Source organism: Garra rufa, chromosome 5 (genome assembly GCF_049309525.1).
Source record: "Garra rufa chromosome 5, GarRuf1.0, whole genome shotgun sequence".
Lineage (NCBI taxonomy): Eukaryota > Metazoa > Chordata > Actinopteri > Cypriniformes > Cyprinidae > Garra > Garra rufa.
Window position 1 is genome coordinate 25,081,158 of NC_133365.1, and position 27,540 is coordinate 25,108,697.

Consider the following 27,540-nt stretch of genomic DNA (forward strand, 5'->3'; position numbering starts at 1 on the left):
CAAGGCTCTTCAGAAGGATGCCATTTACTTAATAGGACCTCATTTGCAGGTATGTCTTTATGCTGGTAATTTTAATATTTCTTATGCAAGTCATTTTAATGTTTAACATTTTTGGAAATCTTGTTTAATGACTTTAAATGATTTTTTTGCCAGAAACATGGATTGTCTTGTGCCAAAATAGTAAGTTATTTACCTGTTTACGTTAATGTTTTCCTCTAAAAACTATTGAAAAAAGAGATAATAGAAATGTAATATTGCCTTTTTTTCCCTCAGAAGCACTGAAAAAACAAATATTATGTACATAGTACTAAATAAATAAATATTGTAAAAAAAAAAATGCAGAAATTATAATATTTTCTATACTGCATTTATCTTTTGTTTTCCAGAAGCATAAAATAACAAATCCTACATGCATCTTTAACTGGACTTTAACTGGTAACTGTTTACCGGAAAAGTTGCAGGAAATACAAACGATGATAAGAGAAAGCAGTGTAAGAACAAATGTGTTACATTACGATTACTAATATTAACATTACGAATAAAAGCTTTTTTTTTATCATTCTTTTTTAAATAATGCTGTTATTACAATGCAGAATTGTAACTGTCAAGTAATTATATGCATGCACTTTTCTTTTTAGAAAAAGTGTGCCTATAAACCACAATCCCCTAGGAACTGCACTGAGATATCCTTCCTGAGATGCTGGTGTGGATTTATTAATAGAAATCTTAGAAATTCAAACCAAAAAAAGCTGTTATTCGAACCTATTAAAAATCTAAGCTGATTGTTGGCTATGTACTCTAGGATACCCACAATCCTATGACAAACAGTTTGGAAAATGGATGGATGGATAGATGGATGATTGTACAATGTTGTATTTTCAACTATTTGTTAAACAATTAAATATTTAAAATATTTTGTCTTTTGGTAAATGCACTGTGTCATTGTGTTTATTTTTATATTAACAGACTCTATGTTATACAAAGTTTGACAATAAAAGATTTCATTTTATTCAACAACGCCTTTTGAAAAATCAAAAGAAAAAAACAAAAATGTGATGATTAAACTGGCTTGTCAACCGGCTAAAACCTAAGAAGAAGTAAGTAGGAACCTACTGTAAAGAGTTTCCACACGAGCCGTGTTTAGTGTAACACTGTTTGACAACAGCGGCTGCTGGTACAGAAATGTGGAGGAAACGGTATTAAACATTTATCAGGATTCCATTTACAGTCAGTGAAGTTTAAGATTCCACGGGTGAAAGTACAAGAGCAGTATGTCGGCGGGAAAGAAAGGAAGCGTGATCTTCTCTGGATTCAGGGCGCTGGGACTTTACTCTAATCATCTGGCACACGTGCTTCGCTTCCATAAGAAACACAGAGAGTTCTATGTGATCACTTCAGTCGGACAGTGTTTCCACACGTTCAATGTAAGTGCAGAATAAATGAATGGCGAAGTACTTGAGTGAACCTTTTGAAAACCATGGTACATAACTTACCAAAACGTCGCAGCGTACCATGTGTTTCGGTAGCGTACCGTGTGTTTTCTTGATCGTACCATGGAATACAGTGTAGGTAAATTTCTGTTTACTCTAGCAGTCAAAAGTATTTGAACAGTAAGATATTTAATGTTTTTATTCTCTTGCCTGCATTTATTTGATCCAAAATACAGTAAAAACAGTAATATTGTGAAATATTTTTTAATATTCAAAATAACTGCTTTCTATTTGAATATATTTTAAGTATATTCAGTGTCACATGATGCTTCAAAAATCATTATAGCCTAATATGCCGATTTGCTGTTAAAGAAACATTTTATTATTGTTATTATTATTTTTATTATTAATATCACTATATCAAACAGCTGAGTACATTTTTAAAGATTCTTTGATTATTAGAAAGATCCAAAGATCAGCATTTATCTGAAATAAAAAGCTTTTGTAACATTACACACTATACCATTCAAAATCTTGGAGTTAGAATATTTTTTTTATTTTTGGGAAAGAAATGATAGAAATTAATACTTTTATGTAGCAAGGATGCTTTAAATGAATCAAAAGTCAAAAATCAATAATGTTACAAAATATATTTATTTCCAATAAATGCTGTTCTTTTGTACTTTCTATAAATTAAAACCTATGAACCTATAATAACCTATAATAATAATAATAATAATAATAATAATAATAATAATAAAATATTTCTTGAACAATATTATATTAGTATATATTAAAATGCCACTATTAAAAAAAGTACTGTGGTGGCACCATCAAATAAATGCAGGCATGGTGAGCAGAAGAGTCTTTAAAAAAACAACAACAACTTTTGACCGGTAGCAGAAGAGACTTTAAAAACAAAAAAACAAACAAACAAACAAACAAACAAAAAAAAACTTTTGACCAGTAGTATGTATTAAAATGCCTCTATTAAAAAAGTACTGTGGTGGCAACCTTGGTACAGTGGTGGTATGGAGGCTTATGTATCATGATATGTCCAAGAACACCATGGCATGCACCACCATTGTAATTTTTCAGAACATGTTGGTAGTAGTACCATAATACCACATACAAGGTAATACTTTGGACCTGTTCCAATGCAAGGGAGTACCATGTAAACAAGCGATTTAACAAACATTTGAAAATACCATAGTATTTTAATGTGAGTCCATCACTGGACCACCACTGGCAACTTTGCCTACTTTGGTGACACTTTATTTTACACATTTTATGCATTATTATTACTTACTGTAGTAAATTAAAAAATGTAACCCTTTACTAAGTACATGATGCTAATTATTATTACTCTGTAATTAAACTTTATCAGGACCTATTAAAAAAAAAGTATAACCCATACTTCAAATACAGTACATAACCAACTTATGTACTTACTTTTTTTATTTTTTTATTTGTTTTGTTTTTTCCTATTTGGTGTATTGGTGCACCACAGAAGCCTGAATTAATTGCCCCATGGGCATTAATAAACTCTAAACCAGGGGTCACCACACTCAGTCCTGGAGGGCCGGTGTCCTACAGAGTTTAGCTCCAACCCTGATCAAACACACCTGAACCAGCTTGTCAAGGTCTTGATAGGTATACTTGAAACTTCTAGGCAGGTGTGTTGAGGCAATTTGGAGCTAAACTCTGCAGGAATCCGGCCCTCCAGGATCAAGTTTGATGACCCCTGCTCTAAACTAATCTAAGCTAAATATGAAGGTGTTAAAATTAGACTATGTGCTTAGTAGTTGTAATAATAATATAATAACATGTGATTAACAATAATAAGTGATAAAATGTTGGGGTTTATTAATTTGTTAATTCTTTCTGTGCAGTATAAAATCAACCCATCTTTTTTTTCTGGCAGGTGAAGAAACTTGGAATCGTTGCAGTCAGTAAGTAGGATTCAGTGCATTTGTTACAGTGACTAAAGTGCATTTTGTGCAAATCCATGATCAAACAATTATAGTTTCCATATGCATTTGATTAAAACAGTTGTAATAACTTCCTGTACAGGTAATGCCCTCCCAGAAGACATTTCATCCCTGGCAGCAGATCGTATGCTTGTCTATGCCGCATATGGAAAACTTATCTCTGCTTTTGCAAAAAACAAAGAGGTAAAGCATAAAGTGTCCACAGTTATACTGTGCTCTTAAAGGGGCATCACTCTGAAGAGACTTACATTTAAGGATTAATTCACTTTCAGAACAGATAATTTACTCACCCCCTTGTCATTCAAGGTGTTCATGTCTTTCTTTCTTCAGTCGTAAAGAAATTATTTTTTGAAAAAAAAAAAAACATTTCAGGAATTTTCTCTATATAGTGATGTAGAGACTCTCTATGGTGCTCACGAGTTTTAAAATGCAGTTTAGGCCTAAATGCAGCTTCAGAGTGCTCGAAACGATTTCAACAGATTTCAGAACTAATGCTTTAAATAAGAATTATATAGAAGTAATAATGTGTTTTTGTCTCTTTCATTCAGGTTGTTCACACATACACAGGCCATCAAGCTGATGTGCACTTGCTGTTGCCTTTCGGAGATCATCTGGTTTCTGTTGACAAGGACAATGTTGTCATTATTTGGGATGTGGAGTCTGAAGGTCGGTTTATAATGATTTTTGCTAGTTTACATTTATTTCTTGCAGCAGAATCAAGGATGTCTTCACAGTGTGTGTAATATATTCTGTCAATCTCACTGCAGACACATACCTTCAGATTTCATATGACAAAGCATCATTTGAAGTCTCTGCTTTGATGCATCCGAGCACCTACCTGAACAAAATCCTGTTTGGAAGCAGTCAAGGGAGTCTTCAGTTATGGAACGTCAAATCAAAGTATGCAGTTCTAATGGATTCTGAATATACTTGGTGACATTTAAAGTTTGTGCATGAACAGTTAAATTATAGAATTATGTTATGAAGGTTCTTTTTTAAAAACATTTTGGCACTGGTATAACCGTAGTGTTATTTAAGGGTTTAATCTCACTAAAACATGCTATGCAACTCATATTCCATTTAAAATGTTAAAGACAAAAATACTTTTATTTTTCAGTAAAATTCACATTATTTTCTATTCATTTTGAGATTTTTTTTTTGTATGTAATTATCAATAATCATGGTTTAATTGATTAAAAGTGACAGTAAAGCCATTTGTAATGTTACAAAAGATTTCTATTTCAAATAAATGCTGTTGTTTTGAACTTTCTACTCATCAAAGTATATTGATGAAGACTGAAGTAATGGCTGCTAAAAATTCTGCTCTGCCATCACAGAAATAATTGCATTTTAAATAACTTATTTAAAATCTTAAGATGTTTAAATTATAACTGAAAATATTTTGTAAATGTTTTATTAAAATATTTTAAATTAAATTAAAAATAGAAAGCATTTATGTTTACAATACAAAAAATATATAAAAAATGTGCATTTAAAAAATGTTTTTTTTTTTTGTTTGTTTTTTTTAATTAAACATTTGAGCAGTAGTGTATAATGAAAGTTTGACTTAATTTATATTTTTTTCCCACATGACAGTATTGAGAATTAACATGAAAATGTTAATCATCATAATCATCATGAAAACCACGTCGGCATTATATCTTCTTCACGCCAAATATAAATTATATTTTATCTTTTGATTAGGTGAAAATGACCTGGGCATTTCTTAACAGACTTCTTGAGAAATAACCTTTACGTTAACTATGTAGCGTTACGTGTATTGCAGTAAAGTCAATGTTAGTTGATAATCAAAAATTGAAACCAGATTTTGCTTTTCTTATTTCAGCAAACTCCTGTTCACTTTCCCTGGCTGGGCATCTGCTGTTACTGTTCTTCAGCAGGTTGGTCTCATAAATTTATTTCAGTCCTAATTTATTCATTACCCTGTGTACATTCAAATGGTAACTGACAGATATTCAACAAATAAATACTCTGAAAATCATTTGCACAAAACTTTTAAAGATGCTAAAATTCTCCCCAAGATGTTGCGTCCCATTTGCAGGAATGTCCTCATCCATTTTCCAGCCTTGCTAGTTAGTTGGTGGATGACCCATCAACCGTCCCTGCTTTAACAGATCACTAGTAACTAGTGTGTAATGTGTTCTGTCATAATGTTTCTTTTCAGACTCCGGCTGTAGATGTTGTGGGTGTGGGTTTAGCGTCTGGGCAGATTATCATTCACAATATCAAATTTGATGAAACACTGATGAAGTTCCAGCAAGACTGGGGTCCAGTCACAGCTTTATCCTTTAGGACAGGTAATGTTGTTACCCAAGATTCACGTCACATCAAGTGTATACTATACTTTTTGACCCATTGTGTTGCACTTACTTTGTCCTTGCCATGCAGATGGACATCCAATAATGGCATCTGGCAGTCCTATCGGACACATAGGACTGTGGGATTTAGAAGAGAAGAAACTAGTCAGTCAAATGCGGGATGCTCATTCAACAGCCATCGCTGGCCTCACGTTTCTTCAAAGCGAACCTCTCCTGATCACCAACGCAGCAGACAATTCCATACGGGTTTGTGTTGTTTGCTGAGGCTTGTTTTTCATGATATGAATTATTAACACACTATTTTTTCCATATTACTATTTATCACAATATTCATTTACAATTAATAGGGAAGAAAATGCTTTCCAAATGTGACCCTGGACCACAAAACCAGTCATAAGGTTAAATTTTACAAAACTGAGAGATATACATCATATGAAAGCTCAATAAATAAGCTTTCTATTGGTGTATGGTTTGTTAGGATAGGACAATATTCGGCTGAGATACATCTATTTGAAAATCTGAAATCTAAGGGTGAAAAAAATCAAAATACTGAGAAAATCACCTTTAAAGTTGTCCAAATTAAGTTCTTAACAATGCATATTACTAATCAAAAATTACATTTGGATAGGTTTACAGTAGGAATTTTACAAAAAATCTTCATGGAACATGATCTTTACTTAATTTCCTAACGATTTTTGACATAAAAGAAAAATCAATAATTTTGACCCATACAATGTATTTTTGGCTATTGCTACAAATATACCCCAGCGACTTAAGACTGGTTTTGTGGTCCAGGGTCACAAATGTGTTTTAGGCCATGAGAATAATTTATTTGTTCACATTTAAACTCCACAAAGTAAGATGCCTTTTAATTTAGGGACTCAGGAATACCATTTTATTTTCCCCTAAATTCTGTTTTCTATTTTATTTTTAGTTTTATGATTCAATACATATTTATTATAAAAATAGTGTCTAATAAAATTAATTAATAAAACTATAACACAATCTTTTAAAACAGAATCAAATGAAAACAGTTTTTTTTAGTATGGAAATGTGTATTTTTTTAAAGATAAGATGCTGTATAAGATAACTGTATAAATTCATGAAAAATACCTTGATTGTAAGTTATATTTCTTTAACTCCTTAACTGTCCCATTTTTGAACAGAGATGAGAAAATTAAGAATTCAAACTTACATTTTTATAATTCATGAACGAAAACATTTTAATATGATTTTGATGTAGATTTCTCAAGTTAATGCAATGTCTGATTTTAAAATGTCTTCTTCATTTCATATAATTTCTTATGATTTCTAAAGTGAAATAGGGAAAAAGGCAACAAATTAGTCTGTTTGTGACAAAGGTCAGAACTCCTGTTATGAAGTAGATTTTTGAGGTGCACTCTTGTCATAAATTATAATTTTTCCTACATAATTTGTAACAAAAAAATTAAATATCTATTTAGAAGCCTTAGACCTTTCCAACAATATATAGTTTGTCATGCTTAGATTAGGATTTATTTGTAAAATGGTGAAGTAAACTTGGGCGTCACACAGAGGGGACGGTGACAGTTAAGGGGTTAAAAAATAATATTATTACTTTAAGAATTACATTTTAATATACAATAGTAATATGTTTCTGTCATAACTTCTTCAGGTTAAACCAAACATTTATTTTGTCAGATTGTTGTGAATTTTTTTTTTTTTTTACTTTAGTTTCAGACTCAATATTTGACTCTAGTTTTTTTTCTCAAATGAAGCTGTGTAAAGCTGGTAAAGTGACTCTCAGAACAACTTTGGAGATAAGGTTCATCTGTTCATTCCTCATATATTGAGACAAACACTGAAAATGCAGTGAGCGTCACATGCGTTTGTTTTGTGTATCAGAAGAAACCGTGAAAAACGAAACATTCATTCTCACAGAGACATGCAAACTTATTATCATCATGCACTGACTGGCTGTTGTCATGTTTATGTCTGCTGTGTGATAGTAAAAATACTCAGCGCTCATCATCACTATCAACATAAATTTGATCATGTTCTTGATATAATATCACTTATCTCTCAGCCCTAAATAGAATACCAATGTGTATTATGGCAGTAAACAATGGCTTGTGTGATTTAGGTTTGGATTTTTGATGTTGCCGGAGGAGAAGGACGTCTGCTAAGACAGCGAAATGGTCACAGTGCCCCACCAACAAAGGTTCAACACCACGACAAGAGCGGCTTAAACATTCTTAGTGCAGGTACTGTTATAAGTCAGTTATGAAGATTGAGGACAAGGGAAATCATTGTAGATAAATGTGTTCAAGTGTAATGATCATAATTTGTTTTCTTCTCACAATAGGTCAAGATGGTACTTTGCAGTCATTTTCAACTGTTCATGAAAGATTCAACAAGAGTTTGGGGCACGGTAATAACTAGAACTACTTGGCATGTTGTTGGTAGTGCATGTAAAGGTGATTAGCAGCCCCAAACAGAATTGAATCAAAAAAGGATTCGATTTTTTTTTTTACATTTTCTGAAATTGGTTTTAACACTGTAAAGCCTAATATATGATGTATTTGGTTAGAATTAAATCTCTAGGCAAAATCTAAATTATATATATGTAAAAAAGGTTTTTGTTAAGTATCATATTTGATACATCAGGCTTTTTGTATTATGGATCTAAAATGATGTATAGATAATCAAGCACATTTAGGCTGCTTTAGTCCAGTAAATGTTCATCTTGAAGTATTACTAACAATATAAAGGTTATTCTTACATTTACTTTATAAAAATCATGAAAGATTTCACAGCTAAAAGACATGTATACCACAACCTGACCATTTTTGAAATAGGCTAAATGCCTTTTACTTGTTAAAAAAGTATAAATGTCAGATGACATAATGCATGTTATACAGCATGTACTTCATTGTGTATAACTTTTATACTTTTGAAAAACTGTTTTGATAATCTTGAGACAAATTTGTTTCAGTAGGCATTAGAGGGTTAATACTTTGCTAGGGTGTTATTTTTTCCAGTATATTACTGAAAGGTTGTTCAGTTTATTAGTAATAACGATGATTGCCTGAGATTTCCATCATTTAATCTACCTAATCAATTTCTTGTTACATGTAATATTTCTGTTCATTTTTACCAACAGGCACCCTCAACAAAGCAAAGGCTAAAAAGAAAGCAGTGATGTATGACACAGCAAAACTTCCAGCCATCACAACTTTTGCCTCAGGTGTGATTATTTTTTATAACGTATTTTTAAATTGGTTCACCTCAGAATTAAAATTCTGTCATCATTAACTCATAACCCTTATTTTGTTTCTAACGTATTAAACTTTTGTTCATGTTTGTAGAACAAATGAAGATATTATTTAATATTATTTCGTCAGTTTTGTTCGTCCTTTGAAAGTCCACACAAGCTAAATTTTCAATCTTCAAAAAGCACAGAAAGACATTGTAAAAGTAATCCATCTGAATTGAGAAATGTATTCTAAATCTCAATATATAGGGTGGCTTTGAATTTAGCCTTTTATTCACATATAAACGTTAAACAACCCACATACAAAGAGCATATTAAATATGATAAGCGGATAAACGTGCATGACACACAAGGACAAACCTTAGTGCTTCCAGTGCACATGTTTAGGTTTCCTAAATATATTGAACTTCTTAAATTCTTTATTTGTGTTTAGAAGTTGAACAAAAGTATTATGTGTTTGGAATGATGACTAAATTTAAATTTTTTCGATGAATTATTCCTTTATGGTTTTAAACTGAGCTTGTAGATAGCTTGTTTAGCCAAGATGGTGTTAATATTACCATATAAATAACTACAGTGGTGGCCAAAATTATTAGAACACTAGTGTTCACCAGCTAATTTTTTTTTTAAGTTGGTTATTTCTATCTTTTGCTGTATTGTGTCAGTAGGAAATACCAGTTTACATTTCCAAACATTAATTTTTCCATTTATTGTAATAATCCAGTGAGGTTTTTGTTTGCACAACAAGTCTGACAACAGCCAGTGCTCCACACAGAGATCTGATTTCATCATCATTCAGTCTGTCTGGAATGACATGAAGAAACAGAACTGAGATACACTGAGACAGACTAAATCCAGAAGAACTGTGGCAATGTCTCAAGATGTTTCAAGTGACCTACACTATACTGCCAAAAGTATTGGGACACCCCCTTCTAATAAACAGGTTTGACTACTGTAGTCATTTCCATGAGTACAAATCTTAAAGTTTAAGCATATAATGTTATTCTAGGGAATTGTGTGCTTCTAATTTTTATAGCAACAGTTTGGACAGGACCCTTTTCTATTCTAACATGACAATGCCTCTGTGTATAAGGCAAAATTCAAATAGAAATGATTGATTCAGTCAGTATGGAAGAACTTGACTGGTCTGCAGAAAGCCAAGTCCAGCTGAACACCTCTGGAGTGACTTTAAATGCAGACCTTGAGCCAAAAACTCATCACCAAACACCAATGACTTGTACATGCACTACATGGACAAAAGTATAGGGACAGCCCCTTCTTTAGAACAGAAAAAGGCACTTCCAAAACTGTGGCAACAAATATGGAAACATAAGTAATGTATTTAAAAATTGTATTTCCATCTCTGTTGCAACAGTTTTGGATTTGTCTAAAATGACTGTACCCATACGTGATTTTTGGCTCAAGGTCTGCATTTAAAGACACACCAGAGGTGTTTAGCTGGGTTTTTATTACTTGGCTTTATGCAGACAAGTCAAGTTCTTCCACACTGGCTAAATTAATCATTTCGATTTGAACTTTGCCTTGTACAAAGCTAGAATAGAAAAGGCTCCTGTCCAAACTGTTGCTATAAAATTAGAAGCGCACAATCCCCTGGAATATCATTATATGCTTAAATATTAAGATTTGTACTCGTGGAAATTACTAAAGTAGTCAAACCTGTTCATTAGAAGGGGGTATACCAAAACATTTGGCAATATAGTGTACCTGCAAGGCTACCTGAAAAACTATGCGCAAGTGCACCTAGGGCAAAAGCTGCTTTAAATGCAAAGAATGGTCACACCAATTGTTGATTTAGTTAAAAAGTTGATTTAGAAGTTAATTGATAAAGAAAATGTATTTATGACATTATTTTTGACAGCATCCTCATTTTACAGCATTTTTCCACAAAGTGCCTAAAACTTTTAACAGTACTGTAGCTTTGCAGGTAGGTTTCTTGAAGCATCTTGGAGATGTTGCCACAGTTCTTCTGGATTTAGTCCGTCTCAGTTTGTTCGGTTTCTTCATGTCATTCCAGAGAGATTGGATGATGATGAGATCAGATCTAATTTTGGACCACTGTCTGTTTTCAGACTCTCAATCTCACTGGATTATTACAATTAATGACAAAATGAATGTTTGGAAATGTAAACTGATATTTCCTACTGACACACTACAGCAAAAGATAGGAATAACTGACTTAAAACCATTTTTAACTGATGAAAATACTAGTGTTCTAATAATTTTGCTCACCTCTGTAAATAAAATAAATACACTAAAAGCTGTAACTGTGTAATGCTGCTAATGTGCATTTAAACCTACTGATGTTTTTATGTATAGAAACTGCTCGTCAGAGTGACTGGGATGGCATTATTGCATGCCACCGCGGTTTTCTTGTGACTACGTCATGGAACTACCAGAAAGGTTCGATTGGTGCTCACAAGCTGGAGCCTGAACGCTTTAACAAGAACCGTGGCCTCAATGTCCATGCAACTGTAAGTTTGCGAATAATGTGTGTGTTCACATGATCATTTAGATTTATAACAGATGATTTCAAATTCCATTTAACCATTTGTTGCCCAGGCTGTTGATATCACATCCTGCGGAAACTTTGCAGTGATTGCACTGTCTTCGGGACACATTGACGTGTACAACATGCAGTCTGGTTTTCATCGAGGGCAGTATGGACAAGACAAGGGTGAGTTAACATAATGAACATGAGGGGTGAAATACATGCCATTTCCAGTCTGATCTCAGTGGTGTTATTTTTTGCATGTATGTGTGCACAGCACATGCAGGGCCTGTGCGCGGCGTCTCTGTGGATGCGCTGAACCAGTTGACAGTTAGTGTGGGAGCAGATCGGCTTCTGAAAATATGGAGGTTCAAATCCAAGGAGCTGTTACATACACACAGCCTGCCAGCTGCCCCGGCGTCATCTCAGCTTCACAGGGAAAGGTATTAGAGACATTTCCCCCTAGTTTTAATTTGAAATGCAGTGTGAATTGGTGACCAAAAATGAATTTTAGTTTTGGCTGAAATGGTTTCGGAGGGCTAAAATTATTGACCGAAATGGTGACGTTTAATTATTACATCATTTGGTTTTTGGTAGGGATGCACCGAATGTTTGGCAACCGAAATTATTCGGCCGAAAATAGCAAAATAGCAAAAAAAAAGCTCTTCCGGTGTTCGGCGAAGACGGAAAAAAATTATTATTATTATTATTTTTTTTTTTTTTTTTTAGAAATGGCCTGTTGTCTATGTTGTCTAATGCACGCATCTTGTCTAATGCATTCTGTCAGCGCTGCACAAGCTTGTTAGCGCTAAAACAGAGTAATGAGAATCATTCATAAATCTGCTGCTGTCAGCAAAAAGTAGTACTGAGGTCTTCTTGTGGGTTTCCGCCAAAATAAAAGTCAACATTCATAAATGTTAGCATTATAATTTTACTGTTGTTCTGTAAAGTAAAATAAAAAAGTACAACAAAAATAATGATAACAATCCTTACAACAGCTCTATTAATAAATGTATTTTAACATTCTCCTTTGCTCAGCAAGGCTGCATTTATTTGTACATTAAAAAGCACATGCCTGATTCAAGAGGGGGCCAAAGAATTTTATTTTACTAACTTACTAATTTTAAGTTAAATTGTGCTTTGTTAGTAGGCTATAATGTCTACTAGAATGTTAAAAATGTTCATTGTTAAGTAAATAGTTTTAAATTGTTGTTTTGTAATTGATTTAATTTTTTGAAAAGCAAGACAAAACTGTAAAATGCACATTTTGGCTATTTAATTTATGCAATGGTGAAACAAATCGGCAAAATACATGGAGGAAAAAACGCGAAAGACCATGTTCGGTAATCGGCCTTCGGCCCAGTGTTTAATTTTGTTTGGCTTTGGCCACGAATTTTCATTTCGGTGCGTCCAAACTTACATTTTGTTTTCAGTAATAAATGAATTTTGGTAAATCCCTTGCATGACTATAGGTTTTAAAAACTTTAAAAACGTTTTTTCACTGTATGTAAGATTACCGGTTGAGAGGAACATTGTGTATGGGAGTTGAGCTTTGGCTGAGCTCTTCAGCATAAATGAATATGATGATTAAAGGCGTACCATTTTACTCATGATTATTGGTTACAGATGACATTTTTATTATAGCAGATGACACTAACAGTGTCAAAATTTGGAAGCTTCTTTCTGAATGTATTTTTAGCAACTGGTGATTCTTGACATCATATGACAAAACAAAAGCTTATTTTCACCTAGATTTTTACTGGATTTTAGTTTATCTTAAATAGATTTTATTGAAATCTAAATCATTTTGGATCTACCTGACTACACTAGGTTTATGAGAAGGGAAATTTCAGAGATTACATTGTTTGAATGATCTCTTTAAACAGCGGAATGCTCGCCATCGCCCTGGATGATTTTACCATTCATATTCTGGACATGGAGACAAGGAGGACTGTCCGCAGATTCTCTGGACACCGTGGGCAGATCAACGACATGGTGGGTTTAAGAGACAATTTTCCAATTCCATTTGAGATTTAAACATTTCTTTGACATCTTTAAGATTAAGTTGAACCTAAGTGTGTAAGTAAGTGTTTATGAAATGCGCTTCATGCTTTCTGTCCAGACATTTAGTCCAGATGGACGCTGGCTGATTACAGCATCTATGGACTGCACCATCAGAACATGGGATCTTCCATCTGGCAGGTATAAAGTTTAGAGCATAAACCAAAGCTGTTCAGCTGGTATGCCAAAAATTAGCCATATAATTGGGAGGAAATCGCTGAGCTGCCTGATATCTTCTCTATTGATAAGCTGCATTCACACTAATGCACAGATCTGTTTTAAAAATATCAGATGTTTCGTCCTGTCCTTAAGACATAACTGATTGTTTACACTAATCAACAGTGTCCTCAGAACAAACACAAAGCACAGAGGTACTTCAGCTTGTGTTTATTTGTATATCGTGTTAAATACACGGCAGTTGTTTCGTTTTCACTTTTTTAAGAAATTTGTTTAGGATGTTGTTTGCAATGAATCCCACTGTAATTTATGTTTGTTTTATACTTTTGTATTATTCTTGCTTTTTTTCTATATTAATTTAACTTTTGTGTAAGTTTACTAAGCGGCTAAGATCTAATAAAATGTCCCTTTTGATTATATATTTTTTTTGGACAGTCTGGCCCTGGGCAAAAAGAAGTAACTGTAGAACTCAGGCATAACCCTAAAATCTTTGCGTTTGTGTCTTGCAACATGTATGTCACAGGTAATGCTTAAAGTGCTAAGTGAGATTGCATCATTGTTCTACTACAACCCACAAAAGTAGCCTTTTGAAGGAGGGAAAGACCAGGCCAGTCCAGTGACACCTTTTCCACTTTCTATATTATTTACTGGTTAGATATTTGTGATGACCTTTTCTGTTTACTCAGTCACCGATAGTTTTCAAAGTAACCAGTAAAACCAAATTCAGAGATAATTATTATCTTTCAAAGATGTGGCCGTAGTGACATTTAGTATGTCGGATATATTTTTGTTTGTTTAACGGGGATTCCTCTAGGCGATGAAGTCCCCTCTGGCCCAGTTGAGTGATTGAATGATTTCCTTTCGCACTTTCATACCCTTCTACATTCTCTTACTGTCTTTTATAGTTTGGTTGACTGTTTCCTGGTAGAAGCGGCAGCCGTCAGTCTCAGTATGTCCCCTACCGGGAACTTCCTGGCCTCGTCGCACGTTGATGGCCTAGGTATTTACTTATGGTAAGAGATTGCCTTGCAGATACTGTGTCTGTCAACTCTTGTTTTTACTTTACAATTAGTTATTTCACACACTTAAGATTAAGATTAGAACAATAGAATTGTGTACAATGATCTTATTCATTATGACATTGCATGAACAGAGAAAAGGTATTGTGGGTTGAGTTCTTGCAACTTTAATCTGCAGATGAATGCAGATGAAGTTTTTTTAAAGGAAGAGTTTTAGTTAATTTACTCATTTTAATGTTGTTTCCAAACCATGATCTTATTTCCATACAGCACAAAATCAGATGCTTTGAGAAATGTTCAGGCTGCTCTTTTTCTTGCTAAGGAAAACAGTGACCAGGGGCTGATGAAAACGAAAACAAAGTGCAGTCTGTAAATTGTGAAAATATATGTTATATATGTTAATATGTTATATTAATGTATATGACATGCTTGAAATGCAAGTTTGAGTTGAGTTAAGTGCATTGTGTGTTATACATACTTTATATTGTAGAAAAATTTTGAAATTGAGATTTAATAAACAAGCTCTCCATTGATGGATGATTTGTTAGGATAGGACAATATTTGGCCGAGACTGCAACTATTTGAAAATCTGGAATCAAAATATTGAGAAAATTGCCTTTAAAGTTGTCTAAGCAAGTTCTAAGTTCTTAGCAATGCATATTACTTATCAAAAATTAAGTTTTGATATATTTATGGTAGGAAATTTACAAAATATCTTCATGGAACATGATCTTAATATCCTAATGATTTTTGGCATAAAAAGAAAAATTGATCATTTTGACCTATACAATGTATTTTTAGGGTCTTTTTGCTGTGATATTTTTATGAAGCACACATAAGAATAATTTTTTATTGTTAGTTACAATTCAAGATGAACACTTACTTGACTAAATCAGGTTAGGTTTTCAGTCTTCATTGCATTTAATTAGTATGCTGTTCCAGGAATAGCCTGCCAGACCTTTGGTTTATAGTGTCACAATTTAAAGAAGTTGCTTTATATAATATTGTATGTTGAGCCTTGCTGTCTGTCTGTTTTTTTTCCCAGGTCCAATAACACACTGTGCAGTTTGGTATCATTGCGCCCTCTACCTGCAGACTATGAGCCGGCTGTGATCATGCTGCCAGGCAGCTGCCCAAGCAAAGGTGCAAGCACGTTATCATATTGATTTATAATTGTAAAATCATTTACCTTGAGACTAAGTCCTGTTGAATGTATGTTTGTGAACAGATACTGAAGAGGAAGAAATTTCAGATTCTGAAAGCTCTGAGATGGCTGAGTACATTTCACCAGCACAGCTGGATGAACATCTGGTCACACTCTCTCTGCTTCCTGACTCACGCTGGAAGAACCTGCTGCATCTGGACATCATCAAGGTATGTGCATGTAAAAATGAGAAAAATAAACTCTCTTCTGTGCTTAACAGTGATGTGTTTGAAATGGCATTACAAACCCTTTTAAAATTTTGAAAAATCTTCATCTTCAGAAAAAGAATAAACCCAAAGAACCTCCAAAACTACCCAAAGCTGCACCCTTCTTCATTCCCACCATTCCAGGGCTGGTGCCCCAGTTTGCTCTACCCAGCACACCTTCAGAGGAAAAGGTAAACACTCTTGATTGTTGAGTTTGGTATAGTATTAATTGTTGTTGGGAATTTATTTGTCAGTTTTAAGATTACATATATGTATTATTAAAACTGCAGTCTATAACTTTTGGTGCTCTAGCAGTTAACAGAATGGCATGCATCTTGTAGAACATTGCAGCCGCAGCTACTTCTCTCCAGTCTAAAATATGTAGAATATAAAAACTTATTATAAGTGTATCATAGTGATTCAGGATAAGCCCAAAAAATGGATTCATGATGTACTTCCTTATATACATTTTGTCCATTTTAAACATAAAGTTATGGACAGCAGCTTTAAGTTTATCTAAAATATTGACTGGAAAACTAAGAACACATTTATTTATTTAAAAAACTTTCTTTATATTTTTTATGTAACGCTTCATTAGAAAAAAGACAGTCTAGACAGAAAGTGACAGTAAAGACTTTTACATTGTTACAAAAATGTTTACAAAATGTTACAAAAATAAATGCTCAGTGTTCATAATAATAAGAAATGTTTCTTGAGTCCCAAATCAGGATATTAGAATACTTTCTGAAGGACTGTGTGACACCTAATATGTAATGGCTGCTTAAATTTTGACTTTACATCGCAGGAATAAATTACATTTTAAAACATATTAAAATAGAAAAGCTTTTTTTTCCCCTAATATGCTGATTTGCTGTTCAAGAAACATTTTTTTACTATTATCATCAATATTTAAAACAGTTGAGTCAGAAAGATTCAAAGATCATCATTTATCTGAAATAAAAAGCTTTTGTAACATTATACACTAATACTTTTATTATAATTAATACTTTTACGTAGCAAAGATGCTTTAAATTAATACAAAGTAATAATAAAGACATTTATAATTTTACAAAGGATTTCTATTTTAAATAAATGCTGTTCTTCTGAACTTTCTATTCATCAAAGAAACCTGAAAAAATTCTACTTGGCTGTTTTCAGCATAATAGTAATAATAAATGTTTTTTGAGCAGCAAGTCAGAATATTAGAATGATTTCTGAAGGATCATGTGACTGGAGTCACATGATCAGCTTTTGAAATCACAGGAATAAATTACATTTTTAAAATATATTCAAATAGAACACAGATATTTTAAATAGTACAAATATTTCAGTATTTTGCTGTACTTTGGATCAAATAAATGCAGGCTTGGTGAGCAGAAGAGACTTCTTTATAAAAATTACAAATATTACTGTTCAAAACTTATGACTTGCAGTGTATATATAAATACTGTGTACTTATATAACAAGCGTATTTTTCTTTTGTAGTCTAAAGTTGTCAACTTGGGAGTGTTGGCACAGAAGTCCACCTTTTACCTTCAGCTTGAGAATGCTTCAGACAACAACTCATGTAAGCCCTTTATGCTTTTATTTGAAGTGAGGCTGTACTATTGAATTTGCAATAGCTGTGATGTGATTGATCGCTGTGTTAATCGTCTGTTTTCTCATGATAGATGAAGAGCCAATAAAGCTGTTGAGAGAGTTGGGCCCTTCTGCCATTGAAACAGAACTTCGAAGCCTGTCACCAGATATGGGTGGAGATGTCAGAGTTATGCAGAGCTTCCTCAAGCTGATCAGCAGCATTCTTCAGTCCAAAAGAGATTTCGACCTGGCTCAAGCCTACCTAGCATTGTTCCTTAAGGTACGATATGAGCAATCTCACAATGTTTATTTTTCACATTGCCATACAATTGCACATAGCATTTTCAGATATACTTTATAACACAATAGCTATGGCTTTTCATTCCAGTACAAAGCTTTTAAGAACTGCTAGTTTCTGCTCTAACCAGCCATGACAAGACTGTTGTTGGTTGCTTGGTTTCTGTTTCTTTCTAAACATGCTGGGAAGCCCCTGTTCAGCGTCAAACATCATTAATCTAAAAATCCTGTTTCATATTAATCATGCATCCACATTCCAAATAATAATTTTAGGTTTGGACTTCACCAATTTCACCAGATGGCTTTCCTTGTAAATATTTGTAATATAATATTTATGATGCAAATTCAAACATATTTGATCATTCAGTTTCGGATATAATGACAATGTATTGCGAAGGGCCAAAAATGGTAAAAATTGGAAATTGTTGAAAGCAAGGCTGCATTTATTTGATCAGAAATGCAGTAAATAGAAATGTCATTACAATTTTATATAACTATTTGTAATTCAATATATTTCAAAATGTCACATGATCCTTTAGAAATCATTCTAATATATGCTAATTTTGTGCTTTTAATTTTTTTACCATAAAGCACTACCATATAACGTATGGGGTATGTACAATAAAAAAAAAATATTTATTTTATTCAGCAAGATGTGTTAAATTGATTAAATTGAAATTGACAGTAAAGACACTTACAGTGTCACAAAAATACTTTATTTCAAACAAACTTTCTATTCATCAAAGAATCCTGGAAAAAATGTATCACAGTTTTTACACAAATACTGTGCAGCAAAAATGGTTTTCAACATTAATAATAGTAAGACCCATTATTAATAATTAAGCACCAATAACAACTGAGCACCAAATCAGCATATTAGAATGATTCTCAAGGATCATGTGACACTGAAGACTGAAGTAATGGCTGCTAAAATTCAGCTTTGCTATCACAGGAATAAATTCTATTTTAAAGTATATTCAAATAAGTTATTTAAGATCATAAAAATGTACAAGTGAAGTCAAGTCAAGTCGAGCTTTATTGTCATTCCGCTACATGTGTGGACATACAGTGGAATGAAATGTCGTGTCTTGCAGGACCACGGTGCTACATAAATAAACAAATATAAACATACAACACTAAAGAAGAGCAATTTTTCAACCTATATATAGCTTACTGAAGCTGTAATCTAACTATACATAAACTATAAATAATTAACTATACACGTAACCTAAGACAAGACTATACAAGTACTTTACATAATACTATACAATATTTGTGCAAGATATTGTGCAAAAGAGGTATTCGGGTTGAGGAGCAAGTAGTGCAATATGACTGGTGGTGTATGTATTCACAAGTAAACATTTGTGTTGTCTTGTTGATTCCTAATAACATGGAGTGTTTGTAAGAAAGTGCCTGGTGCATATATTTTCACAGTGTTTTGAAACATGTCGTGTTTGTATTAAAGTCACTGGTGCATTTAGAGTGTGCTTTCTACAGGTGGTTTTTTCAGCCCACTCACCTGTGTGTAGCACACTCAAAAATTGCACTAATGTTTATGAGGGTGGGGAGGGGGTTGGGGGTTCAGTCGGCAGGGTTGTGGATAAAGTTCAGAGGGGGGGTGAGGTGATTTGAATTTAGGGCTCTCACAGCCTGGGGGAAAAAGCTGTTTAGTAGTCTGGCAAAGCGGGCTCTAATACTCCGGTACCGCCTTCCTGATGGCAAGGGCTGGAAGAGACTGTGGGAAGGATGGGTGGGATCTTTCACGATACTGGTGGTTTTACTGGAGCGTCGTGCAAGAAAAATGTCCAGAATGGAGGGGAGAGGGGCACCGATGATCTTTGCAGCTGTGTTCACTGTCCGCTGGAGGGTCTTGCGGTCATTTACATCACAATATTTCTGTATTTACTGTATTTGTGATCAAATAAGTCAAAGCCTTGGTGAGCATAATAGACTTCTTTTTAAAACATTTAAAAATTGTAATATTACTAAACTTTTGGTGCCAGTGAAATATCTAAATATTGTCACGGGTGAGAAATCACACAACAAGGTCGCTCAGTGAAATAGCCCCGGAGGGTGGATTTATTAAATACTTTAAAAAGGTGAGGGAAGAAATAAGGTGAGTGCTGTCTTCGTGGCTGGTGCTCCTGTGAAGTCCTCGTGCTCGTGAAGGTGGGTGTCCAGGCGTGCTCAGTCGGGCTGTCGGTCACTTGCTGCCTTCTGTTTGACGAGAGAGAAAAGGTTAGTACCAGCACGTTCAGCATGAGACAGTTGTCTGTTGAAATGAGAGCAGTGGCGGCTTTTCAAGCCGCTTTATGATGAGCTGCAGCTGTGACCGATCAGCCCGTGATGAGGACGTGCAGGGGCCGTGTGTTTGTTGCCAGGGCAACGCTGATGAGCCCAGAGAGACTCGTCACAATATGTTATTATTATATGTTCCATATAATAAATGTGCTGTTAAAAAATATAAAATGTGATCTTTTAATATACAGTATGAACTTATAAGGTATAATAATGCCATTATTCTTATAATGTTAACAAATTCTCTTTTTTAACATTTATAAAAGGGCTGCAACAAACGTGATGTGTTTTGATTGATTATGAATTTGTCACTGTTTTTACATGAATACAGTTTTGGGGGTAACGGGGAGTTACATAATCAGATTACATTTTTCTAGTAGCTAGCTAGTAAAGTAATGCATTACTTTTTAATTTACAAGAAAATAACTGAGTTACTTTTTCAAATATGTTACGCCAGTTACCTTTTCCCCCATTTATTGAATGAAAGCTCTCCAGTCTTCATGTTTGAGAGAAATAAGAATAAATATAAATATGCATTAATTCACTTCAGATTCAGTATTCCTCAAAATGAATTAAAACAGAATATGACACAAACCTGCAATATTTAAAAGTTAAATAATACAACTATTATTTATGTATTTAGTCCCATTTTATTAACCAGTGTCTTTGCTGCTGACCGTCAATGATCCAATTCAACCATGCTAATAAACAAAAGCTACTCAAGATTTTTTTTTTTTTTATTGCTGAAGAGTGTTGAACTTTCTTCTTTTGCATTCTACTGTACAGACATAAATTTTCTTTTCCTTCAGCCTGGTGCTTTTGGTGTGAAAGGGCTTTTACATTTGGCAAAAATAGAACTTGTATTAAATATATTAAAAACAAACAAGCAAGCCCTGTCCAGATTTTAAAAAAAAGTAACGCAAAAGTAACAACACTACATTACTTTCCATAAAAAGTAACTAAGTAACGTAAGTAGTTACTTTTTTTAGGGAGTAACGCAATATTGTAATGCATTACTTTTAAAAAGTAACTTTCCCTAACACTGGAGAAATAAGGCATGAAAGTTGTAATTTTGCTGGATAGGACGCTTTGGATTTATTTAGTTTTTAAACAGCAGATGGCAGCAAATGTATATGAAAACATTTGTTCAGCACCTTTCATGGTCTGTCTCCATTACTACTAAAAGTATTCATTTTATATACAGTCGTTTAATGACATCTTGTAAGAGCATAGTTTGGGACGTTTGACTGTAAGGATGCAGATCTTTTGCATTTTTATCTCTAATAACGTTGTCTTCCTGTTTCAGCTCCATCTTCGGTTCATCGCAGACCAGCCCGAGCTGATGGAGGAGGCACAGAGTGTCTCGGCACACCTGGAGGAGACATGGATGTCCATGCAGACGCTCCTAAATCAGAACATTTGTCTGTTGTCTTATATCAAGAGTGCACTACTGTAAAGTAGTCCATCACTCATTCCATCATAGACCTTCATTTGCATTTCTGAGATGTTGTTGAATGTTTGTATCAGACTAAATGTTCTTGTCCCATTTTGTTAATACAAATTAAAAGTATACCAACTCTATGTGATTTTTCTTTAGCCACACTTTATTTTAATGTCCAATTCTCACTATTAACAATGACTCAAAAAACACCTAATTCCTGCTTATTAATAGTTAGTAAGATAGTTACTATATACTCAGGCTATGTAAATGAATTTGTTTCTTCATCAGAACAGATTTGGAGAATTTTAACATTACTTCACATGCACACAAATGGATTCTCTGCAGTGAATGGGTGCCATCAGAGAGTGAAAACAGATGAAAAAAGAAAGCAAACATCACTACAATCCACAAGTAATCCACTTCAGTCCATCAATTAATGTCTTGTGAAGTGAAAAGCCACATGTTTGTAATAAATCCATCATTAGGATGTTTTAACTTAAAACCATTGATTCTGGCCAAAATATTAGTCCGTAAAATTTTCATCCCCTGTTGTCCTGTCATATCAAAATCCACCAACATGACTGTTTAGAACAGTTTTTGCTTGTAAATTGTGCTTGATTTGTGCATTTTTCTCTTTTGGTTCAGACCACATGACTATAGTATGAATAGAGGAGTTGTATTTTAGTCGGAAGCAACAGTTATTTATTATGTATTAAATACAAACATGCAGCATTTTCACTTCGTCGTTTGGATTGCTTGTGGATTATTGTGATGTTTTTATCTGGTTTTTAGACTGATTTTGACGGCACCCATTTACTGCAGATTCATTGGTGAGCAAGTGATATAATGCTACGTTTTTCCAAATCTGTTCCAATGAAGAAACAAACTCATACACATTGGGTGAACTATTCATTTGAAACAAATGTAGGCCTTGTTTGATTTAATAGTTTATTCACTAAAAAAGTATTCATACCACTGTGCATAATATATATATATATATAGACACACCTCTGTTATTTTACATACAAATGCAACAAAAATGATCCTACATCGCCTCCCAGTTCTTATTTGTCTGACTGAGCATCAAGGAAGTGAATGTGTGAGATGAGAGTGATGCTGGTGGTTAGCTGGGATTGTGGTTGTTTTGCATTGAGCAGATACTGAACAGATGGGTCTCTCTGTGTGGGAGCCCAGAACACTCCTGCACTGCTTGAGCTTTAAAGGATGACCAGTCATGCAGGCCAGTACAGATTTGGACTCAGTGTGGGTGATTTCTTCCTCTTAGCGCATTCAAATCATCATTGAAAGTGGCATATTTGAAAAATTAAAGAAAAAGTTCCTCAATAATGCACATTAAGTCAAACTTGGTAAGGGAATTGCTGTCATCCTAATGAAAGAAGACTAAAAGAAATGTGCATGCTTCAGATGTCTGGGGGTAAAGTTTCAATAAAACAGTGTTTCTGAAGAACTTCAAAAAGTACTTGGTATCAGATGGTAAAGCCATGGTACTTTGATATAATCTATCAAGGATATACCATACATGCCATGTAATTAAATCATTTAAATCATTCTGAGACTGTGTGTGTGTGTGTGTGTGTGTGTGTGTGTGTAAGTGTATACAGTTGAAGTCAAAAGTTTACATACACCTTGCAGAATCAGCAAAATGTTAATTTACCAAAATAAGAGGAATCATACAAAATGCATGTTATTTTTTTATTTAGTTCTGACTTGAATAAGATATTTCACATAAAAGACGTTTACATATAGTCCACAAGGGACAATGATAGTTTCATTTATATAAATTACCCCGTTCAAAAGTTTACATCCACTTGATTCTTAACACTGTGTTGTTACCCGAATGATCCACAGCTGTTTTTTTCTTTTATTTAGTGATAGTTGTTCATGAGTTCCTTGTTTGTCCTGAACAGTTGAACTGCCCGCTGTTCTTCAGGTCCCACAGATTCTTTGGTTTTTCAGCATTTTTGTGTATTTGAACCCTTTCCAACAATGACTGTATGATTTTGAGATCCATCTTTTCACACTGAGGACAACTGAGGGACAACCATATGCAACTATTACAGAAGGTTCAAATGCTCACTGATGCTCCAAAAGGAAAAACCATGCATTAAAAGTCAGGGGTGTGAACTTATTATAACTCTGATTCTAAAAGTATGAAGAATCAAGTGTATGTAAACTTTTGAATGGGCTCATTTTTATAAATTATAATAATAATAATTTTCTCTTGTGGACTAGACCTCTTTTATGTGAAATATCTTATTCAGGTCAGTACTTAATAAAAAATAACATGCATGTTGTATGCTCCCTCTTATTTTGGTAAAATAATTATCATTTTGCAGATTCTGCAAGGTGTATATAAATGTTTGACTGTACGTGTATCTATCTATCTATCTATCTATCTATCTATCTATCTATCTATCTATCTATCTATCTATCTATCTATCTATCTATCTATCTATCTATCTATCTATGTGTGTGTGTGTGTGTGTGTGTGTGTGTGTGTAGATAGATATTAAATAAAAGGATACAAATATTAATATACATAATGTGCATTTATTTATGTATGTATTTATTTATTTACCGTAATTAATGTCCATGACAAAACAATACAATCCTTAAATAGTCCTTTAAATCTTTTATTTCGGCAGCGTGTGTTATTTTTATTTATACGCCCCGTGTTTGGGGCTCCTAGAGCTGTTAGCAATTTTTAAGCGTGTTTTTATATTATCAATAAATGCGATAAAATAATAAATGGGAAAAAAAATAAGCAATGAAAATATTTTTGTTTTTGATAAAAATAGTTTGTTTTTACTACATTTGTGATAATTAGGCAGATCAAACCCTGAACCATAAATCGAACTCCATTTTTTTGTGAAATGTGGTCATGACCCATTATTAGACCCATGACAGACAGACCCAGCTCGTTGCTGTGTCAGTAATGTGTTAGTTTTGTATATAGCCAGAAGGGTGAAGGAAATGAATAAAACGAATGGAATAGCTATATCTTGAAATTTGTCATAATAATAATAATATTGTAATGCATCTGTCAAAAATATACCGAAGTACTGTTATGTAATATGTGACGTCCACTGAATCCAGGTGAATCACACACACAGAAAATCAGCGCCCTACATAGGCGACAGTAAGACCCAGTGGAAGCCGCGCTCCCCGTTCAGAGAGCGACATGACAACCGCGATCAACTGACGCTACACATTCACGGCCACCCAGTGCACCTCACCAACACCCATTACAGGTAATATGAAACTCTTTCGACAAACATGTATATTATTTGCCCCTCCAGACAGTGTGCTCGTTTTCTTCCATCTCATTTCTTGATGTTGTTGTCTGTGTATAGATCGGCGCTCCGCTGATAGTGAACTGAAGCGCTGGAGATGCTGAAAGTGACAATGCCCGCCTCTAGAGCCGCTCCTGAATACTGGATCGATGGATCCAAGAAAGAGACGCTGGCGGACTTCTATGAGCTGGAGTCTGAATTGGGACGGTAAGTGGAAGTGCAGCAGTATGTGCAGATGAGTTTTGGGGGTGGATGTGGTGAATGTCAATAAGCACCTTTCACACGCTTATTGAAGACGATATTCACTGCTGGGATCCCAAAGAAAATATACCAGAATATGTAACAGGATTGCAGATTTCGCCTGTTATTAAGCTATCAAGCTATGGCCAAGTGGTATGGGACCTAATGTTGGTTTATAGTTATCAATTAACTTATGTTTTTTTTTTAATATCAATTATTAGAAAAATAGTTTGTATATTAATGCTTAATTTTGGTAACAGAGTTGGCAAACACTAAAATGTGTAAAATTGATGACATTAGTACTTAATCTAACAGTTGTCACTACAAAGAATATTGGATTTTTGTCTTTATTCAGACACCGATTTTCCATATTTTTGGAAATATTTAATCAACTGAGATGATTTAGCCAAAATCTTGCTGGAAATGCTAGTTCAGGTATTGATGATACACCTATAATGTTAATAATAATAATACTATAAGTGTTGACACTTTCCTTTGGATTGAGCTTGCATACAGTTGACAACAATTTTGCTAATTTGTTCCATATTTGTGGATTAAAAAATGGGATGATTTAGCAAAAAAAAAAATGCTGTCTCTTGCCATCACGGTTAGTTTAGAAATGTTGTTTTTTAGCTATTTGATACACTTGTGTTAAATTCAAAATGTGAACCACATCAATTTGCATATGTTTTTATAAAATTGTTTTTGGTAACAGGGTTGATCTGGACCTCAATTTTTCTTAAAATCGAGTTCAATTTGTACCTTTTTAATTTGGGACACTGGGACACCAATTTGTACCTTGGAAAGTGCTATATTAAAATTTGTAATAGGAATATTATATGATTATATAATATATATAATATTATTATATATAGGCTTTTGCTCTGTATTTGGTTAGGGATTAGGATATTTAGTATAGTTGGATTCAACACAAATTCCCTTCTTTCTTAGGCAGGCCAATTATTGGTTGTCATAATGAATTCCTATATACGAGTCACACATTTGCAGTCTGTTGAAATATTCTCATGGGAACTCATGGGAAATGTCATGGGAATTAGAAGAAAGTCTCATTAGTCTAAGACAGGTGTCATTAGTCTAAACCTGAGTGGTGTTTACATTGTCACCTAGTCATTTGTCACCAGGCAATATGTGTAATAGGAAAGGACATCCTCATAGAACAAAGTGTTTCCAGGACACAGAGTCTGAAACATTTGGCAGTATCATTAAATCAGCAGAACTTCATAGTGCACTTTGTTTGGCAAGCAATCTAGGACAGGATGCAGAAACCATTTGCTTAAACCTAGCAATAAAAACCCAGGTTTTGTTTTTTATTTCCAATTTTTTTGGAAATTTTAAGATATTAGGCAGATATTAGACAAATCTATTTATAATGTATGCATTTTTTTTTGCTAGCAAGATTATGCAAACAGGTTTAAATAACAACATACAGTATGTGACAGATGTCAGTATTCAGACTCTTAAAAATAAAGGTTCTTTATTGACACTGATGATTCTAGGGCTGCCCCCTAATAGTCAACTAACCATTAGTCAACAAGAAGAAGCTTGGTCGACCAAAATTTCAACAGTCGTTTTGCTGCAGAAAAAAATCTGTCCATGACGGACAGATTGGTAACGGCTGGTCTGTGTAGTAATACAGTACATCGGGCAGGACATCCAAACACTTATTCATCGACCTCAAATATGTGCTGTTGAAGTGTCTGTGCAGAGTGTGGATGCTGAACAGTATAGCTCATTGCATGACAGGTGCGTTGAGTTTTTGTAAAATAATCGAAGCAAACAAGATGCGCCTTCTGCCGTCACAGTCTCTGTGAACTTGAGCGTAAAACTCCGAAACTCAATGTATACTTGCCTTACGGACATGAAAAATATATCTATTAGAGAACGAAATCTCTACAACCAATTTAAATGGAAAACAAGTATTCTCAGATTATATAATCCGTATGAAACATGCATACAATTGTATCCACTACTGTGAAGATGATGAGTGTCACTGACTTCATCAATAAGTTGATCAATAAGTTATTAAAATGTTAACGCAGTCTCCTTGCTGTTTTTCCCTGACACATTTATAATTATTATATCTGCCGGTGTTCTGTGGCAAGCTTTTTTTTGCGTGAGCTTGAGCGCTTAGTAGACTATGTAGGCAATTAAAGGCTCATTAT

At 33.9% G+C, this 27,540-nt stretch overlaps 2 protein-coding genes across 2 annotated transcripts in view; both read left to right on the forward strand.

The window, feature by feature from the left end:
- Positions 1-1,159: 1,159 nt before the first annotated feature.
- On the forward strand, positions 1,160-21,932 carry wdr36 (WD repeat domain 36). The gene is made up of 23 exons (XM_073840355.1): positions 1,160-1,424; positions 3,355-3,382; positions 3,504-3,604; positions 3,970-4,087; positions 4,189-4,321; positions 5,268-5,322; positions 5,607-5,739; positions 5,831-6,006; positions 7,883-8,003; positions 8,105-8,170; positions 8,903-8,986; positions 11,351-11,505; positions 11,594-11,708; positions 11,800-11,965; positions 13,409-13,517; positions 13,645-13,724; positions 14,666-14,773; positions 15,825-15,922; positions 16,008-16,153; positions 16,264-16,380; positions 17,675-17,756; positions 17,860-18,047; positions 21,669-21,932. Exons 1-23 carry the CDS (start codon positions 1,272-1,274, stop codon positions 21,816-21,818), a joined length of 2,682 nt encoding a protein of 893 aa, XP_073696456.1. The 5' UTR covers positions 1,160-1,271; the 3' UTR covers positions 21,819-21,932.
- Positions 21,933-24,916: 2,984 nt separating this feature from the next.
- camk4 (calcium/calmodulin-dependent protein kinase IV) overlaps positions 24,917-27,540 on the forward strand; it is a 72,403-nt gene continuing 69,779 nt past the window's right edge. Inside the window, exons 1-2 of the mRNA XM_073840670.1 lie at positions 24,917-25,075; positions 25,178-25,324. Coding sequence (XP_073696771.1) covers positions 25,215-25,324 — 110 coding nt within the window. The 5' untranslated portion in view covers positions 24,917-25,075; positions 25,178-25,214. The remainder of the gene's footprint in view (positions 25,076-25,177; positions 25,325-27,540) is intronic.